The 25,332-nt window shown below is 43.1% G+C and overlaps 1 protein-coding gene across 1 annotated transcript in view; it reads right to left on the bottom strand.

The window, feature by feature from the left end:
* LOC145403962 (uncharacterized) overlaps nt 1-25,332 on the bottom strand; it is a 138,901-nt gene that overhangs the window by 66,086 nt on the left and 47,483 nt on the right. Inside the window, exon 3 of the mRNA XM_080275562.1 lies at nt 6,920-6,997. Coding sequence (XP_080131688.1) covers nt 6,920-6,997 — 78 coding nt within the window. The remainder of the gene's footprint in view (nt 1-6,919; nt 6,998-25,332) is intronic.

Below are 25,332 nucleotides of genomic sequence, written 5' to 3'. Positions count from 1 at the left end.
CTCATCTGTTGCCCTTCAGGATCCGTACAACACGACTGAAACGTGTTTAGAACAGCTGCTCGCATATGCCTAGTGTTTTAAAGCTTGACCCAGTAATTCGTGCATACATGCATACATAGAGATACCACCACACTTTGTCACCACACTCCCGTATTTAACACTGCTGCACTACAATACAATAGTGCCATATAACGTCATTGCTACACAACCACACTGCTTCACCATCACATCACCACAACACACTTCTACACCACCACGCTTCTACACAACCATTCTATCACACTTCCACATCACCACAGTAACGCACTATCAAACAGCCACATTACTACACTACCATGCCACCACACTGCCACACGCCAAGACTACCACTGCCACACCACCATACTACCACACCATCACACGTCCACACCACCACTACCACACCACCACACCAGCAGGTACGGTGACACTGGACGCACTGCTAATTCCTATCTAATTTTTTTCATATTCAGAACTTCTTACTTCTGGAAGTTAAACTTGTCTTCTTATCTATTTCTTTCCCTTCCCCCAAGAAAAAGTTGTTAAATAGATAAAATCGACACTACCCAGTCACACCATCTGCACTTCAACACCACATCACCTTACAACCACACCGTCACATGACAGAATACCACCACATTACCTCACTTGTGCACCACATCACCACACTACGTCTTCAGCACCACACGACATTTCCACACCAACACATTCTTACCATCACACCACAACACCACCACATTACCACAAGTCAGCCCTATTTCACCAAACCCCTTTTCCTCCACAACACTCCATTACTTCTACACCACAGGCTACCACACTTCCATACCAGCCTGTCTTGCCACAAGGCACACATTACTTCATTTCCTCACCACACTACAAAACCACTGCACCCAAGCCCGACCCTACCACACCATTCCATTTTATACCACACTAATACATCGTAACACTACCACCACACAACACCACCACATCACACGTTCACACTACCGACCTATCACCACACTACCACACTCCTTTACACTACCACATTGCAATACCACACTACACTACTACACCACCACACTACCACACTCCTTTACAAGATGCTGTCACGCCACCACACCAAAATAATTTACAACCACCACACTCCCTTATGCTCTTACCTCTACCACACCACTGAACTATACCTCCACACACACACACACACACACACACACACACACACACACACACACACACACACACACACACACACACACACACACACACACACACACACACACACACACACACACACACACACACACACACACACACACACACACACACACACACACACACACACACACACACACACACACACACACACACACACACACACCACCCATCTTGACACTGCCACACTCATACCGCGCCACACTACTCACTACCAAAAAAATTCAGTCCCTTCTATCTCTACACTACGGTACACTTGTTCAGAGTTTTACCACCACACTACCACACCTTTTTATCACCGTACTACCAAGACACCAGACCACTTCACAAAAACAAACCACACAGTACCACAACACCACATTCCGATACTAGTTCGTACCACACACCAGCTCACTGCATCACCTTTACACTTTAACGTCCCACCACCTCACCACACACCCATACTACCCCACCACCACACCACCACGCCACCATACTGCCCCGCCACCACACTGTCCCACCACCACACCACACCACCCATTCTACGGATAGTTCATACTACGCCACCTTACTCCAGCCCATGTACCACACCACCACACTGCCATACCACATTCTCGTACCACACCACCACTCCCTCTTTCTTCACTATCTCACTTCTTCACCACCACACCCTCACACTACCACACCCTCACACTACCACATCAGCACCATGTCACGCTACCACACCACCACACTCCCTCCCACCACAACTCCCACCGCACTACCACACCACCACAACTCTTACTCCCCCACCACATTCCCCCTCCCACCACACTACCACATCATCACCACTCTCACTCCCCTACCACATTCCCCCTCCAACCACACTACCATCCCACCACACCACACAACTCCCCTCCCATCACACCACCACAACTGTACTCCCCCACCACCACACCACACCACCACATCTCTTACTCCCCCACCACCACACCATACCACCACATCTCTTACTCCCCCACCACACTACCACACTTGCTGACGTTTCCCCTGCTAATGGCGCCAATATCGGACCACTCCATAAAAGTGTCAGCAGCGGGGTGATCGCAAATGCAAACCCGACCGTCATAATTTTCCAGGCCATGATTTACCCCTTGAATTATTTCTCCGCTTTCCGAATTATTCAAGATAGATTTGTCTTTTATCGGAGTCGTTTCGTGGCTTTTATTGCTGTCTTCATTTTTAACGTTGTCTGTATTATCTTTATTTTTTTAGTGGTGTTGATTATTGTTATCGTTGTTGTTGTTGTTATTATTATTATTATTATTATTATTATTATTATTATTACTATTATTACTATTATTATTATTATCATTATTATTAGCATTGTTTCTTCTTCTTCATCTTCTCTTCTTCCTCTCTTCATCATCATCTCCTCCTCCTCCTCCTCCTCCTCCTCCTCCTCCTTTGTCATTATCGTCATTCAAACCGTATTTCACACAATAATGGGCTGCGTTCTGAGTATTATCCTCATTATTAACAAAACCTATTGTACCCTCAAATTACCCATGACTACAAGAGTTATTCATGACCTCCATAATTATTCATGGCTTCCAGAATTATCCATTACTCCTATATTATTCATTTCTTTCATGATTATTACTTCTTATCCTAATTCATTACATCCATAGTTTTTCATTTTCCAGAAATATACATACTAAAATATTTTTCACTCAGAATTATTCATTGCTTTCAGAAATATTCATTACTGAGAAAGAGAGAGAGAGAGAGAGAGAGAGAGAGAGAGAGAGAGAGAGAATGAAAATATAACTGTCTTTTTCCAGAATTATTCATAGCTTCCAGGATTTTTATGACTACCTGATGATTTATTACTCCAGAATGATTCATTATTTCCAGAATTTTTAACCCTCTCCTGGCTCACTTCTTTTATGTTATTCCAGCGAACGCCAGACGATTTTATTCAGCTGAAAAGGGTTGTGGGAACCTGGGAGTGGTAATACTTTCACCATTAACTCTTTCACGATGGGGATAACTCTAGCATTATGGTCCAGCTCCCAATTTCATGAGGCAGGGTAGATAACGGTAACAGTGTCTGAGCCGTCCCCACAACACACGAGTATTCGATGTCTGAGTGGCACGGTGGGACAATATATGGACCACCCTGTATATCACCATGACACCATTAACACAGGCCTGTATATGAGAAGTCTATATCCCTTCGCTGCACTGGACTCACCTCCCTGTATAATATATGTAACGTATCTGTTTATTGTCTTCACTGAGGGAGGTGGTGGTGGATTAGATGGAGGACTGTCGGATGGGGACTAATCGTGGGTTCGATCCAGGTTAATATAGGGAATCACCTGTCAGTTTTACCCCTTTCCAACCTACCCAACCCCGCCATCATCCCGCTCCACCCCACCTAACCTTGTCATACTCTCCTCTGCCATACTTGCTAGTTTTACCCCATTCCACCCCACACAACCCCACCATTATCCGACTCCAACCCACCCAACCCTACCGTACTGGGCCCTACCTCACTTGTCAGTTTTAATCCACTCCACCTCATCCAACCCTGCCATTACCCCGCTTCACCCCATCCAGCCCCACTATATTCTACCCTTCCTCGTCTCTCAGTTGTACCCCACTACCCCTCCCAACCCCACCAGTACCCCACATCAACTCAGTATCACCTTGTTCACTGCTCTGGCATTTGACCCCACCGATAGGTCAAGAAAACACGCACTATTAACACCATAACACCAGATCTAAGTGTGATATCCCTAGCGTATCACAACGGGGATGGTCGATGGTAGTGCCCAACGTCCGCATTCTCGATGGTTTTAGTAGCTCCCTAACACCTTCTCCTTACCGATTTGTTTTTGGATACGGCTGGCTGATTTTGTGTTGTACTTTTATGGTGGTATTAGAGTGATTTGAGTAACACAGAAGAGGACGACAGGGTGAAATGAGTTAAATAAGTCGCTTGCGAAGAGGTGTTAGGGAGCCTGCTTAACCCGACGAGAATACGGCTCCAAGTGCCAGGTGACGTGAGATCAGCCCTGTGTTGGTGTGTCGTGAATGGATTGTTAAAATTCGTGAACAGGCTTTCAGAATTATGTCCAGTGTTAGATTTAAAAAAAAAAAAAAGGATTAACTGTGGTAGTCAGAGGGTTAGAATTACAGTAACTCTTTTGATGGTATTGGCTTTTTTTTTTTTTTTTTTTAGTTTTTTTATTGCGGATTAACCCCAAATTATTTTCTGCAGGGCAAATCCAGTTGACAAAAGAACGGTTATCTCATTCGACCACTTCACTGCTATGATCATCGTTATCACCACCACCACTATCAGTCATCATCATCATTATCATCACTCTTAAACCCTTTATCATCACTTCACCCCATTATCATCATAACTGTTTACCCCATCATCATCATCATCATCATTACTCTTCACCCCATCATCATCACTGTTCGCCCTATCATCATCATCATCATCATTATCATCATCATCATCGTCAGTCAAGTGTATTGATAGGAATGGAGGTATGGAGTATGGATGGATGGAGGGAAAGTGGAGGGAAGTGTGTTTTCTCCCTCCACTATCAATCCCTCCACGTCTCTCCGCTGATTGGATGACCACGGAGGAAGAATCTCAACTCCACAATAAGTTTTCCTCTTCCTTGCGCCATGAGAGAGAGAGAGAGAGAGAGAGAGAGAGAGTAGTAGTAGTAGTAGTAGTAGTAGTAAACCCCTTCAGTACGTTGACTCCTTTTTTTCCATTCCACCACATTCTTGTTATCTTCAGACGATTTTATTCACAGGGGAAATCTTTCTTACTGGAGAATTTCCTTAGCTGAATGAAATCATCTAGCAGCAGCAAGAATAAACCAAACTAACATATCATCGTAGAGAAGGGGTCGTTCGATAAGAAAAGGTGGCTTGGTTAGTTGAGATAATGCCGTCCAAAAAACGTGATGTATTGGAAGAAGGGGGCGGAAGAATGGTGAAAATATATGGGCTTCACCATAACCCTAAGTGCGCGTCCACACCGAAAGCTTGCTGGCGTCTGCGGACGGGAGTTTTGTATCGCCGTAACCGATACAGGTGGCCCCATTGGACGTGGGCGGGTGTGGGCGAGAACTTCTATGGATTACAGCGAAACTGCCGTCCGCCCCAGCAAGCATTTGGTGCGGACGCGACCTAAGTTTGTATTACAATGTAAGGCTGGTATTTTGATCGCCTTAACCATTAGCTCATGTGTATAAAGTTCTCACTGATCGCTTTCACCATTAGATTTTTTGTGTAAGGCTGTTCTTATTATTCGCTTTCACCCTTAGCTTGTGTGTGTAAAGTTGTTCTCATGCATCTGATTCACCATTAGCTTGAGTGTGTAATGTTGTTCTCATGGATCTGTTTCACCATTAGCTTGAGTGTGTAATGTTGTTCTCATGGATCTGTTTCACCATTAACTTGTGTGTGTAAGGTTGTTCTTATTGATAGGCTTCACCATTACCATTCGGGTCTGCTTGGCTAGACATACCGGAGTTAAGTAACCTCCATTACCAGTAGCCAGTAGCCTCTTATGCGTATGTAAGTGTTCAGGACATGGCTTGGTTAATGGGATACAACGTGGGAATGGACGGGGGGGGGGGAGTAGACGGGAGGATCTACATCATCATCATCATCATCTGGACCTCCTTTCCTGCCCCAAGTTAGGGTGAGATAGGGTCACGACAACCAAAAATAATATATAGAATGTGATATTAACCACGTTTACTCCCAGTCTCTCATCAGTGAAGCCCAAGGAATCCTGGATCCAGGTGATAGGTCAAAAAACTTTCCGCACGTAACTTCACACTCACCCGTCTAACACGATTCACAACTATGAAAATCGATTGACTTTACCTTTGCTACAGACCTATTGTGGATGTAAAGTTGTTAAATATTGCTTCGTTACAGGGATACTGTGTTCCCAGCTGTGATATGTCGGAGGAAGGGGGAGACATTGGATCGTACACTCGTCGGTTAAGAAAGCTCCCTGACACCTTTTCCTTAGTGATTTATTTTTGGATTTGGGTGGTTAACATCCTTTGTATGCTATGTGTGCAGATTGGAAGGATTTTTATGATACACCGTAGGACAGTAAGATGTCAAAAGCAAAATGATTCGCTTAAGAAATGTTGTTAGGGAGCGTCCTTAACCGACGAGAATACGAGCCCTAGACCCTTGAAGATGGATGGGCCGCGTATGTACCGTAGGCCTAATGAGTGTGCAGTATCGGAGAGTGAAAGGCGATCAGATTATGGAAATACGAGCACAGCGTCTACATAGTGGGTTTTAGTAGGGGGGGAAAGAGAGGGCTACACAGAATCTTCGTGTTTACCTCAGACCTCTTGTGTGTGCAAAGGTCGTTTAAAGTTACCAGGGAACAGCGGATCTGTAGGTATGTCACCAAAAAACACAGAATATATCATCATCATCATCGTCATCGTGGTCGTCGTCGTTGTCGTCATCTAGATCTCTTTTTCCCTCCCAAGAACGGAGTGAGGTAGGGTACAGAAAGCAAGGGAAAAAGAACTAACAAGTAGAACTAAAAAAACCGTATCCAGTTAAAAGAGCGACTCTCATTCACATACCATTCAAACTCCCGAAATACTGACTCCATCTCACAGACATAACCATCCACAGTTACACGCCTCTATAGTCTTCCAATCTTTTATCTTACCTTGAACCTGTCGTCAGTGGTGTAGGTGAAGATGCCTACGGTGAGGATGTGAAGGTCCCTCTGCCTTATCCACGACACCTGCAACACCACACAAGGGTCAGGACAAGTTAGGTCAGGTTATTATGTATAAGTGAGGTTTGTTAAGGGTATTATGTACAGTTAATGTGATGTGAGGTTTGGTCATATGAGGTAAGGTGATCAAATTTAAGATGATTTTAGGTGAGATAATTGTGTTCAAGATCATCACACTACACGTAAGGTAATTATATGTAAGATTATACATGATAAGGTTATCACGCGGAAGATTATCATAGATAAGGTCATCACACAATGTAACTAGAAAGCGCTTAGAGAGCGCATACCTCCGCGTATGCCATTGCCATTAAAAAGGATCTGGATCTGGATCCGGATCCGCCCCAAAATTTAATCAGTTTTTTCTAGGTCAATAGCCCACCCTTCCACAAAATTTCATTGAAATTCATTGAGAACTTTTGGAGATATTGTGCGGGAGACTCTGGATCCGGATCCGCCCCCAAATATAACCATTTTTTCCTTGGTCCATCGCCCATCCTTCCACCAAATTTCACCAAAATCCGTTCATAACTTTTTGAGTAATCTCGGATCCGGATCCGTGGATATAGGATCCGGATCCGCCCTAAAATTTAATCAATTCTTTCTTGGTCCATGGCGCACCTTTCCACAAAATTTCATTGAAATTCAATGAGAACTTCTGGAGATATTATACGGGGTACTCCGGATCCGGATCTGGATCCAGCCCAAATTTAATAATCTATATCTTGGCCTATGGCCCACCCTTCCACAAAATGTCATCAAAATCCGTTCATAACTTTTTGAGTAATCGTGCTAACAGACAGACGGTCAGATAAACCGACAAACAAACCAACGCGGGGTAAAACATAACCTCCTTGGCGGAGGTAACTCGGAGCACCCACCATCCACTTCCTCAGCGTATTGTAGTACTATCCTCAGGCGACCCTACACTGCGTTGACAAGGCAAATTATTTCCCATCGTTCAGGACGACATTTACTATTGGACGCTTAGTGGTTCGGTGGTTTAAGACTTTCCATTCGGATTTGGGTCAGGGGTTCAGTTCCTTGGAAAAGTTGAAGTCTACTGTTCCTATAATGCTCAAGGATGAGTGACTGGTTCCCTTGCCACCTAATGTTTGGAGTTATACCTTAGTCCCCGGTCCCTATACTCTTGATCCGACAGTACAAGGTTGATGAATGGACAGGTCATCTCACGAGCAGTATAATCATAGGTAAAGTCAGCACATAGAAGATCACACTTCAATTCCATTCCCACCATTCCTATTCCTTCTTCACTATACGCGTTCCCATTCCCGCCACCACTCACCTTATTTCTACGACCACTGCCTTCCCCATTCCCATCATTCCTTTTCCAGCCCTACCATTCCGACCACCACCTTCCCCATTGTCACCCCGATTCCCATTCCCACCATCACCCCATACCTAGCACCACCTTCCCCATTCCTACCAGCATGCCCCTTCCCACCATCATCACTGCCATCGTTCCATTATCATTCCTACCATCGTTCCCATTCTCAATCCCTCTTATCACTATTAGAGCCAATTTTAGTCCTATTAGTTTGTGATTGGTTCTGTAAGTTGAAGAAAGGGTCTCTCTCTCTCTCTCTCTCTCTCTCTCTCTCTCTCTCTCTCTCTCTCTCTCTCTCTCTCTCTTTCTTTCTTTTCCAACTTTATCAGGCAAGAAATGTTGAAGTTATAATCTTGTGCTAAGCTTTTTACCTTTAATGTTGACCTCGTGGGAGAGAGGCTTAGGAAGGAGGAGAAGGATAGAAGGAAATTGAAGGAGGGAACATGGGGGACGGAGAGGAAGAAGGGAGGAAGGAAGGGAGGAGGAGCAGGAGGAAAGGAGAAAAAGGAAGAGAGGAGAGGTGGAGCAATGTCAAGAAGGAAGAAGGATTGGTTAGTGGATGACGTTAAGGACTGAAGGATAGAAGGACAGACAGGGAGAGAGAGAGAGAGGCTTAGAATTATCGAAGAAGAGAGAAGGAAGGATTGATGAAAGAAGGAGAGAGAAGATGGAGGAAAAGAAGGAAAGATGAAAAGAAGAGGAGAAAGGAGTGAGGTAGAAAGCAAAGGAAGGACGAAGGAATGAAAGGTGGAAGGTGAGGTAAGGAAGGAAAGGAGAGAAAGTGGATGGAGAGAGAAAAGGAAGGAGGGATGCATGGAACAGAATGAGAAGGAATGAAGGAAGGGAGGAAGGAAGCTGAAATGGGGAGAAGGAAGGGAAGAGTGGAAAATGGAAAGAAGGGAAACAAAAAGAAAGGGATGGAGGAAAGAAAATAAGAAGCGAAGGAAAGTTGAAGGTTCTGAAAAGGGAAAGGAGAGAAAGAAAGAAGAGACGAGAGAAGACAGCAAATATAGAAGGAAGGAAGGAGAAGAAGAGGAAGAAGCTGAAAACGAAGAGAAGACGGAAGGCTGGAGGAAGAAAGAAGAGGGAAGTAAATAAGAAAAAGGAAGGAAGGAAGGAAGGAAGGAAAAAGTTGGGCAGGAAGGGAAGAATGAAGAATGACAGTATTGAGAGAAGGCGAGAAAGAAGGAGGGAAGTGAGGGAGGAAAAGGAGGAAGGAGGAGGGAAATAAGAGAGGAAAAGGAGGAAGGAGGAGGGAAGTATGGGAGGAAAAAGAGGGAGGAGGAGGGAAGTATAGGAGGAAAAGGAGGAAAGAGGAGGGAAATTTGGGAGGAAAACGAGGAAGAGGAAGAAAGTGAGGGAAAGGAGGAAGGAGGAGGGAAGGAAAGGAGGAAAAGGATTAAAAAGAAAGGAAGTAAGGAAGGAAGAGGAGGGAGGAGGGAGGAAAGGGGGGAAAAGGGGCAGGAAGGTAAGGGAGAAAAAGGAGGAAGGAAGAGGGAAGTAAGGGAGGAAAAGGAGGAAGGAGAGAGAGAGAGAGAGAGAGAGGGAAGGTAATCCTCAAAATAAATCAGTTGCCCCTGAAAAAGCAGGGGACGGAGCCACTAAGCAGCTTACGAATATCTTACGAGGAATATTTTACCTTAGGAGAAATTTCAAGGCTGCCAGGCCACCTCCATCACAGGTCAACCTCTTCACTGTGAGGACGCATGTTATTGTTGATACCTGCAGACGATCTCTCTCTCTCTCTCTCTCTCTCTCTCTCTCTCTCTCTCTCTCTCTCTCTCTCTCCCTCTCTCAGTCATAGTGAAGGAGTTAACGAAGGCCGTAACCAACCCCTCCAGTTCTAAGTCTCTCCACAGCTGAGGGAAACCGTCTGGAACCATGAAGAATAAGATAAAAATGTACCGAAAGGGCTTTATGACGCCAGTACGATCAACCCATTCTGTATTCCTGCATCCCGAGACGATTTTACTTAGCGTACGAGTTGACATTTTAAACTGAAGGGGTCATTTATCATCGTAATTACCTACTTCACTACTAATTGGCTAACCTAAGCTGGGTAAGTGGGGAAGAAAATTACTTGATGCGAAAGTTTTAGGGCTCTTCGGTAAATACCCCTCTGTTAATGACCTGCCTCTTGGTTTAGTGTGTGGTGTGTTGTGTGGTGTGGTGTGGTTTGGTGTGGTGTGTTGTGGTGGTGTGTGGTGTTGTGTGGGGCAGTATGTGGTGTTGTGTGGTGTTGTGTAATTTGGTGTGTTGTGGTGGTGTGGTGTGTGGTATGGTGTGATGTGTGGTGTGGTGGCTTCAGTAGTCGCTAATCTCTCCGGAAGTGAAGTACCCTGCGTTCGAAAATTGATAGGGAGAGGCAGACGGACACGGCTACTCCTTAATAATAATAATAATAATAATAATAATAATGATAATAAAACCATCTGGAAGTAGCAAGACGTCCTCGAGCCGAAAGAGTTAAGAATTTCTGGTTGGCCATATTTCACCTTCTCTAGTGAACTTTAGTTTTGGTCATCCTCCTGCCGATTAAATTCAGCGTAGGGCATACCTCCTGTAGTGAAGGAGTTGAGGAAGTCTATATCTTACCCGTATAATTCCAAAGCTAAGTCTCTTCTATGCTGACTGTAATCGTCTGTTGGTAGAAGGAAGTGTGCGATGTATTCGTAGGGAAGGCTTAAGTCCTGTAACTTCCTTTGCTAAAGAGTACGTTAATATTCGTGACGCCGCCACCACCACCACCACCACCACCACCACCATCATCATCATCATCATCATTACTACCAACATCATCATTATCATCTATGGAGGTGTCGGGGACAATGAACAGAATGCCATCCATCCAATATATTACCAATATGCCGGGAATCGAACCCGGGACTCTCAGGTGAGAGCCAGGCAGCATACAGCTACACCGCGACCAGGTAAATGTTAACTTACATTGTCACAGTCATGTAACCAACGTCCCTCCGCCCCCACTGTGGGCATGAAGAGGATGAGTTAACCCCCTGGCACTCGGGCAAGTAGATGCTTTTAATCTATCCCAAGCACTTACGGCAAGTCAGAATGAAGAGAGAAACCTGTACTGTACACAGGAAAAAATCATCCACTGTATTACCAATATGCCGGGAATCGAACCCGGGACTCTCAGGTGAGAGCCAGAATACCAAGTGTAATGGCCTACACTTCCATTCCCTCTCTAATCAAGCCTTCCACATTCCTAATCATTCCCAATCAACTCTGGGATTGGGTCATTTGGAAATAGATGGGTAGATAGATGGATTGATAGATGTGTGGAGAAGTGGACTAATGCTTCATAGATAGACTGATGGACGGCTCATGGAAGGATAGATTCGGACAGAAAGATATATGGATGGATTCAGAGATAGAGTCGGAAAGAGAGAGAGAGGGATGGCTAGACTGATAGACAGACGAATGGGTGGGTGTTGACAATGTAGATAGATAGACCAATGGAAGGATGGTAGGCTATATAAGCATAGTGATAGATATACAGTAGATACACAATTGTTATGGGAGGTAGAGATGAATGCAAAAAATAGATTCGTAGATGAATAGATGGATAGATAGACAAAAGGATAGACGGGTGGATAAAGAACACAGTAAACATATAGATGGTTACAGGTAGACAAGTAGAAAAGTTAGACAGATAGATAAACAGATAGATAGTGGCTTACCTCCCAAAGTATGTATCTTTCCAACTCTTACTTGTTCCTGTCCTAACTTCCTCTCCTCCCCTCACCCCTTCCCCCCCACACCCCTCCTCTCTCTCTCTCTCTCTCTCTCTCTCTCTCTCTCTCTCTCTCTCTCTCTCTCTCTTCTTAGTTAATTATCTTCCTCTTTTACCTTACATACTTCTCCCCTGATGATGTATTTTTTGTACCTAGTCTTTTTTCGTTGTTTCTTTTATCACATTCATAAGCGTATTTTTCTGTCTCACTCATTTTTTTTTTTTTCGCCTATGAGCGTTTATTTCTCACATGAACGTTTTATTTAGTGCACTCATAAACGTTTCTTTTTTTTTTCTCACTCTTAAGCGTTTCTTTCCCCACTCACTCATGAACGTTTTTCCTCTCACTTATGAACGTTTTTAAATGCCATGAACGTTTTTCTGTCTTACTAGGAGACTTTCTTTTTCTGTCACTCATGAACGAAATCACCCAAACGTTTCCTTCCCCTCTCACCCATAAACGTTTTTTTTCCATATCTCACTCATGAACGTTCGAGTCCCCACGCTCTATAAATAAAGAGTAAAGACGCCTCACCACATAGGCCACAAGAAATCCCGGGTAGACCCAAGCTAGAGGCATTAGTGTTTTTCCCTGGGGAGAGGGGAAAAAATGAGGGGATGCTGGAAATGTGTGGGGGGGGAACAGAGGGGAGGGGAGGGGGAAGGAGTGGAGGGGGAGAGAGAGAGAGAGAGAGAGGGGAAGGGAGGGGAGATAGGGGAAAGGGAGGAGTGAAGGGGAAGAGATGGAAAGGGAGAGTGAAACAGAGGGAGGGAATTTGGATGAAAGTAAGAGACTTGGAAGAGGTTTAGAAAAACTGTGGAAGCTGAGAGAGAGAGAGAGAGAGAGAGAGAGAGAGAGAGAGAGAGAGAGAGAGAGAGAGAAAGTAAAAAGCATAGTAGAGATGGAAAGAGGGAGGGGAGAGAAAGGAAAAGTGAGAGTAGAGAAAGAAGAGGAGGATTGTGATGGAGAAAAGATGTAAAGAGTATGATAGGGGGAGAGGGAAGAGAAAGGAAGAAGAAAGAGAAAGAATGGCGAGGAAAGAGAGGGAGAGAGAAGGATTAAGATAAAAGAAATGAAAGAAAAAGCTAAAAGAGAATGGAGAGAGAGAGAGAAGGAAATTGCACGGATGAGAAAAAATAAAAAAATAAAAACAAAAGTGCGCCACCACCCTGACGAAAGCAAGATAAGTCGAGCTACATATCATCATACACACACACACACACACACACACACACACACACACACAACCTATGTTCCCTTGCATTTGACAGCACCTCATCACAGTGCGGCGCTGGGAAGAGTGTTGATTCTTGGTACCATGATGGACGCCGCATTTGCGTCTTCACCCAGTTTATAGGGGTACCATAGTAGGCTTTACAATCTACATCAACCCGTTACTTGATTGTATGGATACTGCCCAGCTTTGTAAATGGTTTCCTGGGTTACAGGAAGCTGTTAATCTTGTCACTTAGTGTACAGGCACCTGGAGTGGAAAGAAGAGTAATAAGAAGGGGCAGAAAGGATGAAAGAAATAGGGAGAGAGGAGGGCAGACACAGAAGAAGAATGAACAACGTGAAGGAAAAAGTAAGCAGCGCTACATCAAGTGAGTGGATGATGGTTGCCACCACCTACCAAGAGTTAAGTTAGATATATCTCTTACATTTGTTCTTTCACCAGTTTTCACCTTTTCGTGTCCTGTCCCCGCATATGTAGATTACTCCATCTTCACCTTTCCACCCGCTTCTCACGACGTCCAGCACAACAGTTGTTTGTTGTTATAGTCCCAGATTTTTCCGAACGTGAAACTCGTGCACTGTAATACATGAGGTGCGTGTGTTGTGGTGTGGGGATTAAATTACTGTGTGAACATAAATAATTTTTTTAAATCGTATTTTTCGTTGGTACAGTAGCAGGGAAGGGTGATGCCGTGTACCCGTGTCTCTCTGAGTAGTTTCTAAGGGATGGATCTGGTGGTGTTTCGTGAAGGATGGTATTTGACTGGAAGTTTTGGATGACTGTGGTGTGTATGTATGTATTCGTGAAGTGATGCGCAGGGTGGAAAAGGAGGGATGTTATTGAAGCATTCAGTAATATTGGTCGGTTGCTCGTTTTTTGTTACTTTGTGACGGAGTGTGATGCAGCTTAGAGGTGGATGGATGGGTTGGATGTTGAGCTGAAGCATAGAAACGTGTGCCTCTTTTGTTCATAGGATACACGATTGGAAGTATTTTTGTTACTTCATCCAGGTGATCCGTGGTCTAAGGGCATCTACAGTAATTATTCTTTGAGCTTTTGTGTGTGTGTGTGTGTGTGTGTGTGTGTGTGTGTGTGTGTGTGTGTGTGTGTGTGTGTGTGTGTGTGTGTGTGTTTAAGCTTTTCCGTGTTTGTGGCGACGGAAGGGGCTCAGCTTGAGCTGGCATAATTCACTGTTGTTCGCGTGGACTGTTTGTAGACTTCAGAGATTTCCTCTGCTGTTCGAAGATAGTGTCTGTAAGTGTTTTCAAGGCACTGAGTTCACGAGGTGCTTTTGCATTGGTTCTGTTTACACGGTATGTTGAGAAAAGGTCATGAGGTTTTAGCACATTTGACTTCTGGTTTGTTTTCTATTTCTGGTTGAGGAGATACATATATATTTTCTGTTCCTCAGAAAAACAATGGTTCCATGTGTTATCGATATTAAGCAACCTCGGCCACACACAGCTCTTGTCCTCTATCGTCCCGTAATATTACTGGTGTCTCATTTTCTCTTGATTATTCTTGGAAATAAGCAATTACTTTTCTTGCAAAATCAGTTTCTTAGAGGTTAGGTGTGCTGAGCTATAAACCTGCCCAATTGCAAGCTATGTATGAGGGCCTTATTCTCACCTTATGTGGTGTGCAACTGTACTGTTTTGATGTGAGGGATCTGGCTCAAAATTACAACATCTCTAAGCAGACTGGAATCAAACACACACACACATACTCTCTCTCTCTCTCTCTCTCTCTCTCTCGGCAGAGTAACATTTCTCACTCTTCCTTCCATCGTTAGCACACTGATCACTGCTGTTATGAACTCTGCTTGCATTCCTCCCCGTTACACAGCATCCATCCAGCTGCACACGCACTCACCCCGTTGCTGTTCAGCGCCAATGGAAGAGTTAGCCTGTAATTTCAGTCAAGTGAACATCTGATCAACTCTGGAACGGTCGTCCTTATTCCCTCTCTCAGGGCCAATCCAATCCAATCTTTCCAACGAAGTGCGCTCAGACGTCAGGCAATGATTACGTCTTGAGTTTGACTTTCTTTGATTAAACTTTTTATTTTTTGTGTGTGTGTGGGGGGGACGAGGGGGGACAAGTTTCTAGTTTTTTTTTTTTTTTTTTTAAATAGAAGATGGAGCAGTCTCTATACGATGCCTACCGCCTGACGATTTTATTTAGCTTGGATTTGATAGCCTCCTTTATCTCTCTGGGTGTAGGCCGTCTCCCTCTTGACCGCATAGTGTCGTCTGGTGATATAGAGAAATTGAAAGAGACACCACCCTACTGAAATTGTCAACAAATTTATAAACTGGTCGTGTTAAAGAGAGGCAGCTGTTTTGAGAGGTCAGGGGTCACTACATTAGGCTGGGTCGACGTGCTACTGTGACCCTTCCACCTCCAGCACTTTAATTATTCAGTCCCAGTCATTCACTTTTACATTCAGTCGTTTTCTACTTCGGGAGTTTTTTTGTTTTGTTTTTTATATTGGCCACTTTATTTTATTCTTTCTCTGTTTCTTTGTTAAATTTAAGGTTAGGAAGAGTCAGGATGATGATGACGATGATTATGATGATGATGATGATGGTGATGATGATAATAACTGACGACGACGATGACGACTAGCGATTGACGATTGATGATTAATTGGTGTTGGTAATGGTGATGATTGATGATAAACATTTTAAAATTCCGCTTTCCCTGTTATTAACTCGTAACCTATTCACTTTTTTCTAACTGCTTTCGAATATGGACATACGCTACGAAGCCCTTCCCGAGGTTCCGTATTCCACCTACGACATACCAACAGAGTACTGATCCCATGCAACACACAGCACTTCACCAGACACTATCATTTTTACTTCAGCTTGTCCTAAAATCGCCCTCTCGTCACCTTGAATGCTGAGTAGGTACAATAAATTAACACCAGACTATAATGCTAGTCATGAAGAAGAGCTTTGGAAAGGATGAAGAGCCAAGTACGGTCTTATTCTGCCACAGAGGTAAGTGGACTAAGTTGCAAAAGAAAAAAAAATCTTGGCCAAGTTATAGGGAAAGGAGTATACAGTAGTATCCATCATTTCTGCTGTGATATGCCTGGGATATATAGTCACATTTGGCGTTGGGGATATCAAAGGGGACGTTTTTATGACTTGTCGGTGGGACCATATTGAAGAGCAGTGAACATAGTGATATTGAATTAGATACACACACCCTGCAACCGCTGACATCAACCCGCAACCGCACAATCCCAAGCCCACTGTATTAACCACTCCACCACCACCTGTCTTTTGTCATTGTCTTTTTTTTCATTTCACTCTTTTTCACTTTCTTTCACTCGTTTTCATTTAAGCATCGTTATCAACTCGTATCTCTTTCTTTTTCCATTCACAATTTCATTCTCACTCATTTTCGTTTATGCATCGTCAATTTTTTTTTTTAATTAACACTCAGGCTCCTATGACAGTTGAATAAAATCGTCTGGCGTTCCAGAAATAGAATATTAGAGTTGTCTGAACCATGAGAGGGTTAATAGTCACAATATTAAGACTCGTATGCTCGTATTCTCGTCGGTTAAGGAAGCTCCCTGACACCTCTTCCCTAGCGATTTATTTCTAGTTATGGTTGGTTAATATCCATTTGTACGCTATTTATGCAGAATATGGCGATACTAGAAGGGTTTATGTAACACAGAATAGGACAGTAAGTTGTTGATTGACAAAATAAATCGCTTAGGAAAAGGTGTTAGAGAGATTTCCCCGCCAACGACAATAAGGGCTTAAGACTGTTGCGACTCACTCTTTTCAGTAAAATTGTTTGACGTTAACTGGAGTAGAATCCTTTATCCTTTATCCATTATCTTGTATCCTTTATTCTCTACCTTTTATCATTTATCCATTATCCTTTATTCATTACCCTTTTCCCTTTATCCTTTACTACCATTTATCCTTTATCATTTATCCTTTGCCCTTGACCCTTTATCCTTTATTCTTTACCCTTTATCTTTTGTTCTTTCCGCTTTATCCTTGACCCTTATCCTTTATCCTTTACCTTTTATCTTTTATCCCGAGTTACACTTCTGTAACTCACTCTCAGTTGGGGAAAATCATCAGTGAAATAAAATACCAGAGTTGCCCCGAACATTTGGGGGTTAAAATTCATCACCTCATTCACACATTCATTTATATTCATTAGCCTCCTCTCTCTCTCTCTCTCTCTCTCTCTCTCTCTCTCTCTCTCTCTCTCTCTCTCTCTCTCACACACACACACACACACACACACACACACACACACACACACACACACACACACACACACACACACACACACACACACACACACACACACACACACACACACACACACACACACACACGCAAAACCGCACCAATCCTCCATTAAAAATACATACTAAATATTCCTATCCCACTTCCCGACAACTCGATCCCTTGGTCATGACTCATTAAGCCCAGATTAATTATTCATTTCCTGGTGATTGCAGGCTTTATCAGAGGGTAATTATTTTTTTAGACCTGTGTATTGACCTTGGGCAGTGGTGTAGTGTGCTTAACCCTTTGAATCTCGTGATATATTTGTTTGACCTAACCTAACTTGACTTGACCTGACCTAATCTAACCTAACCTAACCAAACCTAACCTTACCCTCACCTGACCTCACCTGACCTTACCTAACCAAACCTAACCTTACCCTCACCTGACCTCACCTGACTTTACCTAACCTAACCTAACCTAACCTATTGTCGCTACCTCTGGACGGTTTTATTATCTTTAGGCATGATCTTTTGTATTGAGGGTGTTAAGGATATTGGTGCTGGAGAGGAAAGCCTTCACGTGGTGGCACCTATATGACAGGGTGGTTTCACTGCCTGGATTTACAAAAGTTCCTTATTTCTTTCCTTATCCTTCAAAAGAAGGATGGTGGACAGCAAGAGAGACATCTTTGACCTGCAGTTCACTGGGTTCACATTTAGATGAGCCTGGGGTTACTACTACTACTACTACTACTACTATTACTACTACTACCACCACCACTACTACCACTACTACTGCTACTACTACTACCACCACCACTACTACTACTACTACTAGTAACTCCTCCAGTTCTAACCATCTCCATTAGCTGAATGAAATCGTCTGGAGATAGCACAAGTAAGATTAAGCCCATCGTTGTGAAGGGGTTACTCCCCTGAATCCCTCCGGACGATTTTATTCTGACTTGGAAGGGATCTCTGGCAGTGCAGGGGTTAATGAAGGCTGTGTCAAACCCCTCCAGTTCGGAAATGCCTCTCCTAACCTGAATATTCTCGTCTGGTGCTGGAGAGGGACGCCTTCGTGTGGTGGCACTGATATAACCTTATGGATCAATTACCTGCTTACACAAACAATCGCTCAGCTACTTCCCTATCCCACGGACGGAGGATGGTGGCCTGCAGATCTACAGTCCACTAGGTTCACTTTTCAGATGAGCCTGGGATAACAAGAACAACAGCAACAGTAATAATAATAATAATAATAATAATAATAATAATAATAATAATAATAACGTACTCGGCTTGAAAGGGTTAAACACCCACTTACTACTCATTTCTGGGAGGTTTCAGGAATTATTAGAACTCAAAATATTCATGCCTTTGTGTGTTGACAATGGGTCGTGTCGTAATTGGCTTGGCATACTCACAAGCACTTGTTCTTCGGCTGTTTATTCTGCATGTTACATTTTATGTTCTCTTGTATAGTCATTGTTTTTTTTTATATGTCTACAGTTCATTTATTTTAACTGGGAGGATTTTTTTTTTTTTTTTAATCTTTCCCGTAGCTCAGTGGAAATATAAAACAATTCTACGGCTCTACATCCTTTTCATAGCACTGCTTCGTGACTATATTTTAATGCTAATCTCTTGCTACAACTCAGCATTCAAGATGGAAAGATGTCAGTTTTAGGCCAGCTTAAAGAGAACAGAATATAGTTACGATTAATTCATTAGAGTTTGATAAAGTCGTCTGGCGTTAGTTGACATAAATTTAGAGTACATACTCCTCAGTCAGAACGCTGAATGAGGTAGTTTTAAGCCTTCAGTATGAGGGCGTATTCTTTAAATGATTTTTCGTATCTCCAGACGATTTTATTTAGTTTAGGAGAGGTTTTTCAGTCTTTGGTGTTCAGTATGGCTTTCATTGATCCCGGCACTCATTACTCCATCCCTAAGCTGAGTAAAATCGTCAGGCAGCAACAACAATACACTATAATCGAGAATGGCGTGACTGGGTTAATGAGTGGCTAAATACAGATTAATCATTCATTTCCAGGCGATTACATAAATTATTAGTTGCCAATAACTCATGCCAGTGTGAAAGCAGGCCGTACCGTAGTGGGCCTGGCAGGCTTACTTGCGCCTCTTCCTTGTTTTATTATCAACTTTTCCATGTGGTAGGTGATGCCGCCCATCATCCATTCACTCGATGTAGTGCTATCTTGAATTGGATTAACGCTGAGTGACAAGCTAAATGGTTTCCTGTAATCTAGGAAACCATTTAGAACGCTGGGTGGTAACCGTAAAACAAGTGACGTCTGGTGGTCTAGTGGGTTAAGGCGCTTCAAACGGGTGGAGCCTACAATAAAGCTTTCCATTTGGGGGGTAGCTGGGGTTTGTTGCTCATGGAAGAGTGAGGCTGGTCATCCTTTCCATAAATGTAGAGAATAGCCTAGTCCCCGGACCTTACATTCTTGATGGGGCAAAAAAGGATTGGATGATGATGATGATGAGCTAGCTTCAGACGATTTTAACTTGGGACAGGACCTCTAGTTGTGAAGGGGTTAATTGTGGCCATAACTAACCTCCCCTATGGGATAAAAATCGTCTTCAGAGGGCAAAAATAAAATAGAATAAAGTAAAGATGTACCGTATTAAAGATAAGAAGTGATTATTTTTTTGCAAGTGATTGAAAGAATTATTGCACTTGTTACTTTTCTGTGTGTGTTGACAGTCGACCTTATCCTTGTGGGCTTCTGAGGCTCGCTGTGTGTGTGTGTGTGTGTGTGTGTGTGTGTGTGTGTGTGTGTGTGTGTGTGTGTGTGTGTGTATTAGTCTCTCTCTCTCTCTCTCTCTCTCTCTCTCTCTCTCTCTCTCTCTCTCTCTCATCTTCTGCTACAACTCCATCTCCTAATCAATCAATCATCAGTCATTTCCTGTGGCACCCTCGGGGATGCATAGGGCCTCGATGAACTCACACCACCACATCCTATCTTGTGCTAACTCCTCAAGATCTCCCCAACACTCATCTCCAGCTTCCCGTCTCATTGTCCTCACCCACGTCTCTTTTGGCCTTCCCCTACCTCTCCTACCAAGTGCCACCCACCCTGGTGTACCTCGTACTATTCCCTGTCTCCTATACACATGTCCTAGCCACTTCCATCGTGAGAACCTAACATATTCATCGACCGGCTCCATTCCCGTTATTTCTCTAATTCTACTATTTGGTATCCTTTCCCACCACTTAACTCCTAATATTCTTCTAAGTGCTTTATTTTCAAACACCAAGAATTTATTTTCCATAGTCACTGTGCTGTACCAAGACTCGTGTCCATAAATTAAGATACTCCTAACCATTACCTTATAAAGTTTGATTTTTGTATGCACAGAGAAATTGTTATTATTCCAAATATTTTTAAGCATTCCCATTGCCTGATTAGCCTTCTTTAACCTTTCCTCGAATTCAAAGTTCAAAGAACCATCCTTGGCTAAATAAGTACCTAAATATTTAAACCTATCAACTTGCTTTACAACCATACCTCCAATTACACATTCCTGCGCATTTTCCATATTCATATTGATTATTTCAGTTTTTCCACAATTAATAACCAAACCCACCTTGCGACCTTCACTCACCAAACAGTCCAACACTCTCTGCATCTCTTCTGGCCCATCACAAATCAAAACTATATCATCTGCATAATCTAAATCCAAAAGTTTCCTGTTCTCTCCCCAAAGTATACCTGCACCGGTTTCTGTTCCAACGCGTTTCATAATGTAATCAATGACCAATATAAATAGTAAAGGCGATAGAACACCACCTTGAATTACTCCGGACTTGACTTCAAACGAATCACTCAGACAACCATCAACCATCACTTTACAAAATGTGTCCTCATGCATGTTCATAATGACCCTCACAAACTCCTCTGGTATTCCATAATGTCTCATGATCTTCCCCATAGTCTCTCTCGAAACACTATCAAAAGCCTTTTCAAAATCAACAAAACAAAGACTTAACGGTACTCTCATTTCATTAATTTGCTGCATCAAATGCCTAACTATAAAGATCTGATCATTGCAACCACGTCCCTTTCTAAAACCAGCCTGTTCATCCCTCAGAATACCCTCAACCACCGGCTCCAACCTATTTAACAACACTCTACTGAAAACTTTCAAAGCTATCGGTGACAAAGAGATTCCCCTCCAATTACCACATTCACTAAGGTTTCCCTTCTTCGGAACTTTAACATCTCCTAAGCAGCTTAATATTCACTGTGCATGACATTTGCCATTTCTTCGCCCCTGACTGCCTACCCCTTCAGTCCTTCGACCTCGCTTTCGTATTACTTCCTCCAGACGATTTTACTCATCTTGAGAAACATCTCCTTTATTCAAGAGGATAGTGAAGGCTACATCATATCCCTCTACTTCAAAAATCATCTAAGTTAGCAAAAAAAAAAATGTTACCGTACAGAAGAGGTTGAGGAGTAAGAGACTGAGGAGTGATTTAGGTCAGCATTCCAGTAAAATAAAAATGTATCCTAAGTTAATAAAATCGTCTGGAAACGTCAAGATATAAACTCAAGGCATGATTGTACTGAAATGGTTAAAATCTTCAGTTCATTATCTGTACCCCCCTTGTCTCATACTACTTGACTTACCCCTCTGCATGACCTTTTTCATTCCTTTGATCCTGTAGATTAAGTCACTCCTGGTCAGGAAAACTACCATTTTCACTCTAACTTGGCTTAAAATTGACACCTCTCCATCTTCAGTGCTTAGTTGTGACAAGAGACTAACGCGACAATACTGTGTGATGCTAGTCACGAAGAGGTAAGGAGATAGAGCCTTAACATTGTTTTAGTTTGCTACGAGAAGGACAGAGAGTCTTTACGATGTCGTATTTGGCTATGAGAAGGACGTAGAGCCATACCATTGTCTTATTCTGCTATTGTGTTACGTGAAATAAGTTGCAAAAGGATGAAAATCAGGACCAGGCTACAGTAAAAGAAGTCGTGTAGCCTGTTATATCCCAGCCGATGCCAGATTTTATTTTTATTTTTATTTGTCTTAAAGTGAGTCACAGAAGACAGAGAATTTGCCATGAAAACAACGGCCTTCTTCCAGTCTTGTGTTCCTACCCCTGTCTCGCACACAGCCTGACGTGCCCTGTGCATGACGTTTTCCATTTCTCCTCCCCAACATCGCCGCCTCTCTGCTGTCACGCCGTCCACTCCCTCTGCCTTTACAGTCTGAGGCCCGTGTTCTCGTCGGTTAAAGGAGCACCTTAACACGTTTTTGTAAGCGACTTGTTTTGTTTATTACACCTTACTGTCCTCTTCTGTTACATAAATCCTTCCAGTATCGCCATACTCAGCATAAATCTTGTACAAAAGGATATTAACCAGCCATATCCAAAAAAAAGTCCCTAAAGAAGAGGTGTTAGGGAGCTTCCTTACCCGATGATAATACAAGACTGAGTCTACGTATTGCAACCTTCTCTTTATCCATTTCTTCTCGTGGTTTTGTCCTTCTATATCTTATTTCCATACTATATCCTGACAATTAGCATCAACCCTTTAACTGTCTGGAACTGGTGCTCCACTAAAGCAATCCCTCTACCTTCGACCACGTAATCTTCATTTATTACCTGCCATGTACAGTTAGGAACAAAAGTTCGCTTAGCAATTCGTCTCTTCTGCGTCTCCCTTTCCTTTACTATACTCCATTCCACCAAGTTTGGCACCATGAGCGATGTCGTCAACGCCTGTAATGTTGATGTTAATCCTCTGCACTGGGTGAACCTCTATTTATTACCTTGAGTACCAATATAAAGGCAATACAAAAAGGTACCATATATCCAGTACTGAGGATTTTTTTCAATGATATAGGTGTTGATATCACTGACATGGTGCCAGACTTGGTGAAATGGAGTATAGTTAATACTCCCATGCTTAGAGAGGCTTGCTTTATTTCTCTGTCCGCAGGTGATCCTCTTTGCTAAGATGGATCTGGAGGGAATAACAGGCAAACTTCCCTCTTCTAATCCTCTAAAATCCGTCTCCCACTCCACTTGACAGCCTGTGCATGACTCTTTCCATTCCTTCACCCCTTTTGTCTTCACCCCTCTGCTTTCATATCATCCACTCTTGTTGCCTATTTTAATCTGAGGCTCCGTATTGCAGCTCTTCCTTTCCTCTTTACAGTCTTCTTTCTGTGATTTCATTCTACTGGTTTACCCACTCATATGCAAATGAATCATCCTTAAATTTTTCCTCTCGTTTTCCACTACAGTCACGGTATGAGACTATAGCATATCTGACTTTCAATCGGTCATTTTCTTTTTTTCTAACTGGGATAAAGAAACCGTATTGCTGTGTCCCAAAAACTCAGTTCCTCCATCTGTCAGCTCGCCACAATCTCCAACAGAAATATCTCCTTAACTTCAACCACACACCACTCAGTCATTCACCGTCTCATGTTATTCTCGGACTCTATATTATGGAGGGATCACATTACTGCTCTTGTAAAATCAGTTTCTCGTAGATTAGGTGTACTGAGCTGTCTTCATTCCTTCTTTGACCCTCTGTAGTTGCTGACTCGATACAGGGCCCCATTCGTCCCTGCGTGGAGTACAGCAGTGGAGTAGGGGGCCCTCGCCTCATACATCACTTCTAAACAGGGTGGCGTCAAAGGCTTTACGTCTCATCAGCTCCCCTCTTCTCACTGACTCCCTTAAGCCTCTCTCTCATCTCTCCCTGGGACGCATTCTCGCCGGCTTAGGACGTATTCGTACATCAAATCCTTAGTAATTTATTTCCTCCCACTTTATCTTACTGTTTTCTTTATGTTTACCATCGTAATATGAACACAGTTTGCATCATTACCATACAATATCAAAATTATTAACGTGACACAGACATAAGCTGGTATGAATAGGGGGTAGGTTCCTGTGTCATGAATACTCTCCTCTGTCGCTACTTCAATGGCCACTGCACTTCTAAACTCTACCTGCATCCCTTTACCATTACGGCCGGAGTGTAGCATCCGTCTGGCTACATATACGCCCCATTTCTATCCAGCTGACTAAAGGAAGGGTTAACTTTGTGTGTGTGTGTGTGTGTGTGTGTGTGTGTGTGTGTGTGTGTGTGTGTGTGTGTGTGTGTGTGTGTGTGTGTGTGTGTGTGTGTGTGTTTCACGTGACATAAGATCCTTAACCCCTCTCAGCTTAGTTGACGGGCAGGTGTAGTCAAATTGGAGGAGCTATTTCATTAGTGACCAAGGAGACTAATCCTACCTCGTAACTAAGACTCTTCTAGTTCTCTGCAGCCAAGACATAAGATTAGTGAGACTGGCCTAGTTCTGTCAGATGAAAGCAGACCGATTTTGGTGTTCTGTGTTCTGCATGTATACATTTGGTCCAGTATTCTTTTCGAATAAGGAAGCTCTCTAACACCTCTTCCTTAGATATTTATTTTTGAATGTGGCTGGTTAATATCAGTTTTTACGTCATTCATGCAGAGTATGGCAATGTTTGAAGGATTTATGTAACACGGAATTGGACAGTAAGGTGTAGTAAGTAAAAGAAATCGCTTAGGAAAAGGTGTTAGGGCGCTTCTTTAACCGACGAGAATACGGAACTTGATCTGCTCATAAACATCCACCCACAGCCTGTCTTTTCTTCTGTCTATAACCACCTGTCTTTTAAACACAGCGTCTTCAGGGG

Source organism: Coenobita brevimanus, chromosome 62 (assembly GCF_032717465.1).
Source record: "Coenobita brevimanus isolate Jiangsu-jjx chromosome 62, ASM3271746v2, whole genome shotgun sequence".
NCBI classification, from domain to species: domain Eukaryota; kingdom Metazoa; phylum Arthropoda; class Malacostraca; order Decapoda; family Coenobitidae; genus Coenobita; species Coenobita brevimanus.
Note: the sequence above shows the minus strand (reverse complement) of the source record. Positions and strands in the feature narration are given on the sequence as shown.